Source organism: Tupaia chinensis, unplaced genomic scaffold, assembly GCF_000334495.1.
Source record: "Tupaia chinensis unplaced genomic scaffold, TupChi_1.0 Scaffold000086_1, whole genome shotgun sequence".
NCBI lineage: Eukaryota > Metazoa > Chordata > Mammalia > Scandentia > Tupaiidae > Tupaia > Tupaia belangeri.
The window spans coordinates 5,509,009-5,516,595 of record NW_006159548.1 but is presented as its reverse complement, the minus strand read 5'-3'; the positions used below and the strand labels follow the sequence as shown (position 1 = coordinate 5,516,595).

Here is a 7,587-nt window from a genome sequence, read left to right as displayed (position 1 = left end):
TATTCTGGTTATCAGTCCCTTATCTGAGGCACAGTTAACAAAAATTCTCTCCCATTCCGAGGGTTGTCAGGTTGTGGATTCACACCAATTACAGTGTCCTTTGCTGTACAGAAACTCCTTAATCTGATGTAATCCCAGCCAATTTTCTTGACAGCTACATAATTTAATTCTGCCTGGGTCATTCATAGAATGATTTCCTTTTGCATAATTATCATTATATCCAGATACAAAAGTATATGCTTTCAAAACTTAGGTGAAAACTGCATATTCTGCTTGGTAGTACTTATGTCATTACTGTATGCATGAATGGTCGCACACACAAGATGTTACAGTTGCTGTGAAATTCAGCTTAGTCTTTGAAAACTGAACACCAGTAAAATCACTCCTCATCAGCCAATCTTTCTCCCCCATCAGCTTATAATATGGGGTGGGGGTGGGGGACAAGATTTGAGGAATTTTTTTATAATAGTGCTTGAGAACCAACGGATGGCATAATGATTACATCACTGGACTCCCATGTAGTCGACTGTGGTTTGAGTCCCAGACCTGGCAGCTTAAAACTCACGCCAAGCGTGTGTGCACGTGTGCCCAAGATTCCAAGAGGAGAATGGAGGAGAAGGGATTGCGGTGTGGCCATCCACCTGGGGGTAATCTCTCACTTTCTGTCTCTCCGTCTCTCTGGTGAGCTCATGCTCCCTATAGCAAAATCCCCCCCCTCAAAGTCATAATGATAATAATGGTGCTTGGACGCCCCCCCCCCAAAGTCATAATGATAATAATGGTGTTTGGACAGCAGTTTGGTTTGGGCGTAAGCTGATTATTCCTTCCTCAACTTGGCAGATAAAGGATGGTGGTGGGAGAATGTCATCGCTGCCGTATTCCAGAGATACTCTCTGATCAGCTGGCTTATCCGCACGGTGCGTATGTTTGCTGTCAATCCCTCCCCACCACAATTTCCTCTTCTAATCGGTGTGTGCATGTTGTGATGCTCAGTGTAATTTCACAAGGTTATTTTTTAATAAAAGGCACTCCTGGAAATAATAAGCATCTAAATGTTTGCAAGATGCATGCAAACCTTTTCAAGAATAAGTGTCAGAGACAAACAAAACCCGAACACTAGGTTAAAGGGGTGAGGCCAGATTTTGACCAGGGGTGTGCTACTGCAATAGGGAGGAGCATCCAGTGTGGACAGAACCCAGATCTGCACAGAGGTGACTGGGTGTTTAAGGGAAGAGTGAGGGAGGAAGGAAGGCAGAGCTCAGTAGAGTCAGGGAAGTGAAAAAGTATAAAAAGGGAGAAGGAAGTGTTGATTGGTATGCAGCCCACGTAGGTGTGCTCGCTGGAGCTCAGAAGTTAGGCTCAATCCTCCCACAGAGACAGACAGGGACCCTATCTTCAGGCATTGGCCAGGAGAGACACAGAGAGAGAGAAAATGAGAAATCACCCCCCGGGGGAATGGCCACACCACAATTCCTTCTCCTCCATTCTCCTCTCAGGATCTTGGGCACGCACACATGTCCAGCATGATTTTCAAGCTGCAGAGTCTGGGACTTGAACTATAGTCGAACTTGTGGGAGTCCAGTGCCTTAACCACCATGCCACCTGCGGGACCCAAATTAAATAATTCTTTTTTTATCCAAATTAAATTCTTTTAACAGCCTTAAACTTCAGATGTACTTTAAGCAGGCCTAGGATCATTTTAAGGATGTGGCCTTGAGCTATAAGAAGCTGTGTGGGTGTTAGTTTACGTCTTTACAAGCTGAGGTTAAGCTCTAATAGAGAAAGGGCTCAGAGGAGGCTGGCTGGAGTTTGCCAAGGAGCGAATCTTTGCCCTAGGTTAAAGTTTCCCACAGTAACTGATCGAGATAAGATACTATGCTCTTCTATAGATGCCGCTTCCTTCTAGAAGCTCCATTTGCAGATATCTGAGTAAGCAAAATCATTAGAGGATAGCCCACATGCAACAAAGGAACAACTGCTTCTCCCCAGCCTGTAAATAGAGCTGGGTCACAGCCATGCAACTTGTAATTGACCACAAAAAGCCCATTGTCAAGAGCACACGTGGGGTCATCAGGTGTGGTGGTGGTTAAAGTGCTGGATTCCCACATGGTCAAACACAGCAGGAGTCCCAAACCTGGGGGCTTGCTTTCTCACGTTCTCTCTTTCTCTGTCTCTCTCTGGTGAGCGCATGAGCCCTGTGCCTAACTTTAAAAAAAATAAATAAAATTAAACAAATAGTTCTTTTTGGGGGACCAGCAGATGTGCAATGGTTAACGTCACTGGAGTCCCACATAGTTGACTATGGTTCGAGTCCCAGACCCAGCAGTTTAAAACTCAGACTGGGTGTGTGTGTGCATTGTGTGTCCAAAATCCCCAGAGGAGAATGGAGTAGAAAGGATTGCAATATGGCTGTCCCCCCGGGCGTGATTTCTCGCTTTTTGTCCCTCTGCCCTGTCTTTGTCTCTCCAGTGAGAGTACATGTCCTATAGCAAAAATCATTTTTTTAAAAAAATGATTATTTTAAGAAAATAAAACATAAAGCACATCTCTGGGGCGAGAATCCTGACCTGACCACCTTTAGTTTCCTTGCCTTACTCTAAGCCACCTGGCCCTGCCAGCCTTCTTACAGTTCCTGGCTTTTATTCGGATACTCGGGAAGGACATGGCGAACTGCACATCCACCACACAGTTTCAGATGCCTGGGGAGACTGGTGCCCGCGCCCCTGCAGCGAGCGCTCTTCCACCCCCTTCCACTGGCGCTCTAGTCCACGGAGCCAGAACTCTTCCCCACGTTCAGTCCTCACCTCGCAACCAGCACTTCCTGGTCCAACTTCTGTTTGTCCCTCTGGCCTCGCTCCTGTGCTGTCTCCCTGGGAGGCCTCCACTGCCCAACCTGATGGGGGACCCGTGAGGTGACGTCCACACTTCTCCCCTCCAGAGTTCACACTCGCTGCACTGTGGCACATTGCCAGTGACTCCTCTGTCTTCCTTGGAAGCCCGGCGAGCACAGAGACGAGACCAGTCCCCCTCAGTGCTCTGTCCCCACACCAGCACAGTGTCTAGCACACAGTAGGTCTTTGGAAAATACCTATTGAAAGAACAGAAGAACGAAGAAATCCAGAGTCCTTTGTGGGGGCCCTGCCTAGAGCGCGTGCATCTGTGCTAGGTGGCGAAGCTAGAACTTGTCAGAGTTCTTTCTGATGTCGCCGGGTGGCTCCAGGCTGAAGCTGAGGTTTCTCCCGTCTCACAGACCCAGGTGACAAGAGGATGCGGTCAGAGCAGTTCAGGGCGGCAGCCATGACTTGCTACCTCTGGACCATGTGTTAACCAGCTGGTGTGGACCCCAGCCTTGGGCGATGTGGCCAATGCGAGTTTGTCTTTTCATTCAGACCCTGAGTGAGGCGGAAAACTTCGAAGCAGCTGTGTCCACATTGGCCAAGACTCCTCTCATCGCTGATATTTATTATATCGTTGGTGGCACGTCCCCCAGGGAGGGAGTGGTTATCACAAGGAACAGAGGTGGCCCCGCAGACATCTGGCCTCTAGATCCTTTGAATGGAGCGTGAGTAGCATTGAAGGTCGTTTTGTATCAAGTCATCTTTGTTCCTTAACTGGGGAAGCTACCATGTTTCTGTGTTTACATTTCTCCTTCAGCTGTGTCCTCAGTGACCTTGGGTAAGACATGATGTGCTCTGTTGTAGGTGGTTCCGAGTTGAGACAAATTATGACCACTGGAAGCCAGCACCCAGGGGAGATGACCGAAGGTAGTCGTCTGTGCACTGTCTGGTTTGCAGCGTTTTCCTGTGACCAGGAGAACGTGCCCCTCCTGTCACAGGACTGGGGAGAGGGGAGCTAGCCTCTTCCAGAAAACACACCTGGACCCATGGCGAGTGCCTTGCTGGGGTGGGGAGTTCAGAGTCTGGTGGAGAGCAGTGGGGAGGGCTCTTGGGGCTTAGAGGGTGTTGGGAGGACGAGTTTGGCCTTGCACCTAGGGTCAGGAGCCCAAGGTTCTACCTCTGGGTGGCCTCTCCAGTCTCTGTTTACCTGTCTGTGAGGAGAGGACTGGATTTGTGCTCTTCTGTGTGAGACATTCTCAGAAAACATTTCTCTTATTTCAATCAACTGCAAAACCAGTTGGGAACTTCCATCTTATGTTCTAATTATGAAAATTCGACTAGTCAAGGTGTTCCCAAAGAGCAGGTAGCTGTGTCCCTCACTTTGGCTTTAAGACCCCACATGTTTGGTGACTATTTATTTCTGCATTGTCCCCATCCCAGCTTCCTTGAGCCGATGGGGGCCCCGGCCCAGCTGTTGAACGAATTCAATCATGTTGGTTGGGCCGAGTCAGGAAACAGGCTTGGGGGCCAGAGTGGACTTTGGAGAAGGGACATTGTGAAACTGGGTTTTGCATGTGTCCCCCAAAATGAGAGCTGGTAGGATTTAGGGTTTCCTGAAGTGCCAAGTGACCTTTGACCATTGTCCTTGCAGAACTCCTGCCATCAAAGCCCTTAATGCCACGGGGCAGGCCAACCTCAGCCTGGAGACCCTTTTCCAGGTAACTGTCTTTACATGGTCAGTGTGTTTCGTGTCTTTGTTAATAGTGATTAAAAAAAAAAATCTCTGAAATCCTACAAATGTTGATAAATGAAAATGTTTGAGGCCAACAGGTGGTGTAGTAAGTAAGGTGCTGGTCTCCCACGTGGCTGACCACGGTTTGAATCCCAGACCTGGCAGTCTGAAAATCCTCATATGTGTGTGTTCCCAAAATCCTGAGAGGAGAGTGGAGAAAGAATTGTGGCATGGCCACCCTCCTTGGGGGCTGATTTCTCACTTTATCTCTGTCTTTCTTTGATGACTGTAAATGCTCTGTAGCAAAAACTTTAAAAAAAAAAAAAGTCCTATTTTCCAAACTTGTTTCTGTGTAGATTGATGTATCCATCTTCACCCAACTTCTTCTTCATATTAAAAAGAGAAAAAGCGTGGCTGTCATAATACCGACAGTGTTAAGTGGTCATATGCTTCCCATAGATATTCTCCATGTCTTTCTTCCCTCTCAATGTTCTTTGTAACATGATTTTTTTCTACTGCAGGTTTTGTCAGTGGTTCCGGTTTATAACAAGTAAGTGACGTGTTAGCACATCTGTTCTCATGACACCCCAGAATGGGGAGCTCACTCAGGCATGCCAGGGCTCAGCAGAGCCCCTGGGGCCCGTGACCAGCCTTGGTGCTGCGGCACATGCTGTGCATGAAACAAAGCCTCTGCTTGCATGGGCCTGGGCTTCTCGCTGGTGGGGGGACAGATGAACACATCATTTCACATATCAGGTGAGAAACTCAGGAGGAAAACTGAGGTAAGGAGATAGAGGGGTCCAGAGAAGGGCCGGGAGTGCTCATCCTGACTCAGCCAGGCAGAGGTGGGCAGCCTTCTCTGGGTGTGGCCTCCTTCAGTTCACTCTGTTAGAACGAAACTTTTGCTTTCCTTTGATTTTGCTATAGGGTGCATGCTCTTTCCAGAGAGAGACAGAGAGGGAGGGAGAGGGAGAAATCAGCCCCCAGGGGGGACAGCTGCTTCATGATCCCTTCTCCATTCTCCTCTCAGGATTTGGGGCATGCACGCACAAGTGCCTTGTGTGATTTTCAAGTTGCTCAGTCCGGGACTCGAACCACAGTCAACTATGTGGGAGTCTAGAACTGTAACCACCACGCCACCTGCTGGCCCCCACAAATGATATTCTAACAGCTGAATAACAAATGTAAGCTAGTCGGTATTTTACCTCTCTAACACATCAGCTGTTTGGGTAACAAACCATACCCATTGGTCTGCTAATAAACGAGGGGACCGGGGACAAACAGAACTGGTTTGTAGCATTCGTTCATGACCATGGTATAAATACTCCCACCGTGGCTGATTTTGAGCTTACGGTGGCGAATGAACTCCCTCCATGTTTACCAGTTGCCTCCCACCAGCCCAAGGGAGCAAGCTCCAGTACACACAGGGGTCAGCTCCACGGTGCAGTGGTCACGCACTGCTCAAGAGAAGCGGCTCTCACGTGGCGACCGTGGTTCAAACTCCAGCCTGGTCAGCCTGAAACATGTGCACACACATGCGAGTGTCCCAGACCTGATAGGTTTAGGGGAAGGAAAAGGGGATCGCGACATGACCAGACCCTGTGTAGGGCACGTCTCTCTCTCTTTCACATGCTCATGGGCTCTATCAAGAAAAAGAAAAATATATATACCCTTCCCAGTGGTGCACAAAATGTTGCCCTTTAAAGGTTCATTTTAAAAATAGGGGCAAAGGGGCTGCCAGGTTGCATGGTGTTTAGGGGCTTTGGACTCCCATACGGCCAACCGTGATTTGAGTCACAGACCTGGTGGCTTGCTTTCTCACTTTCCTTTTCTCTCTCTCTCTCACTGGTCAAATTAAAAAATTATAATAACAAATGTAATTAAATAAATATATACAAAAAAAAATAGGGCTAAGGGACAAGCAGATGGCATAATGGTTATATCACTGGACTCCCACATAGTCAACTACAGTTCAAGTCCCAGACCTTGCAGCATGAACTCACGCTGGGCGTGTGTGCATACATGCTCAAAATCCCAAGAGAAGAATGGAGGAGAAGGGGTTGTGGCGTGGCCATGCACCCAAGGGGGTGATTTCTCATTTTCTTTCTCTCTGGCAAGCGTACATACCCTATAGCAAAAATCGCTCTCTCTGAAAGAAAATGGGCTAAAAACTATTTTAGTGTTATAGTTTAAAAATAATTCCATAAGTAATAAGATTAGCATTATATATTGATTATTATAGAGCAAGCCCCGTTGTGTAGGGGTTAAGCATTGTGTGGAGGGAGCTGAATCCTACATGGCCAACTGAGGTTCGAATCCTGCTTGTGGTGGCTTGAAAAACACTCTGGGGAGACCACCAGATGGCATAATAGTTACATTGCTGGGTTCCCACATAGTTGAGCACGGTTCAAGTCCTAGGGATGGTGGGGGGGTGATTTCTTGCTTTCTGTCTGTCTCTCTCTCCCTGTCTTTCCAGTAAGTGCACACACCCAATAGCAAAAATCTCCCTTAAAAAGAAAGAAAGAAAGAAAGAAAGAAAGAAAGAAAGAAAGAAAGAAAGAAAGAAAGAAAGAAAGAAAGAAAGAAAAACACCCTGGATGTGTGTGCACATGTGCCCAGGATCCTGACAGGAAGGAAGAATGGAGGAAAGGGAATTGTGGCATGACCAGGCCCCAACAGGCGGGGTGCTTTATCCCTCTCTCTTTCTCTCTGACATGTGCATGTGCCCTCTGGCAAGAAAAAGTTAATTAATTAACTAGTTGACTAAATTGAAAAGTTATTATGTTTATTTTAATAAAACTGAACATTTTCTGTGCTTTCAATAGCCCTCTTAATTTTAAAGGCTGTTTAATGACCAGTGACCAATTGGGTGTACTATAATGAAGCATTCTTCACATGGTAGTTTTTCCTCTATTAAAACTTTGAAATTCGCATATTCGTACATACCCCCCTCCACACACACACACACACACACACACACACACACACACACACACACACACACGTCTCTCTCTCACG

At 47.3% G+C, this 7,587-nt stretch overlaps 1 protein-coding gene across 1 annotated transcript in view; it reads left to right on the top strand.

Annotated features, from left to right (window-relative positions):
- The window catches only part of NAAA (N-acylethanolamine acid amidase), a gene marked incomplete at its 5' end in the record, with an annotated part of 20,826 nt that overhangs the window by 8,251 nt on the left and 4,988 nt on the right, over window positions 1–7,587 (top strand). The window contains 5 exon segments of the mRNA XM_027769742.1: window positions 841–917; window positions 3,390–3,562; window positions 3,702–3,764; window positions 4,489–4,555; window positions 5,091–5,119. Of these exon segments, the coding sequence (XP_027625543.1) occupies window positions 841–917; window positions 3,390–3,562; window positions 3,702–3,764; window positions 4,489–4,555; window positions 5,091–5,119 (409 nt within the window).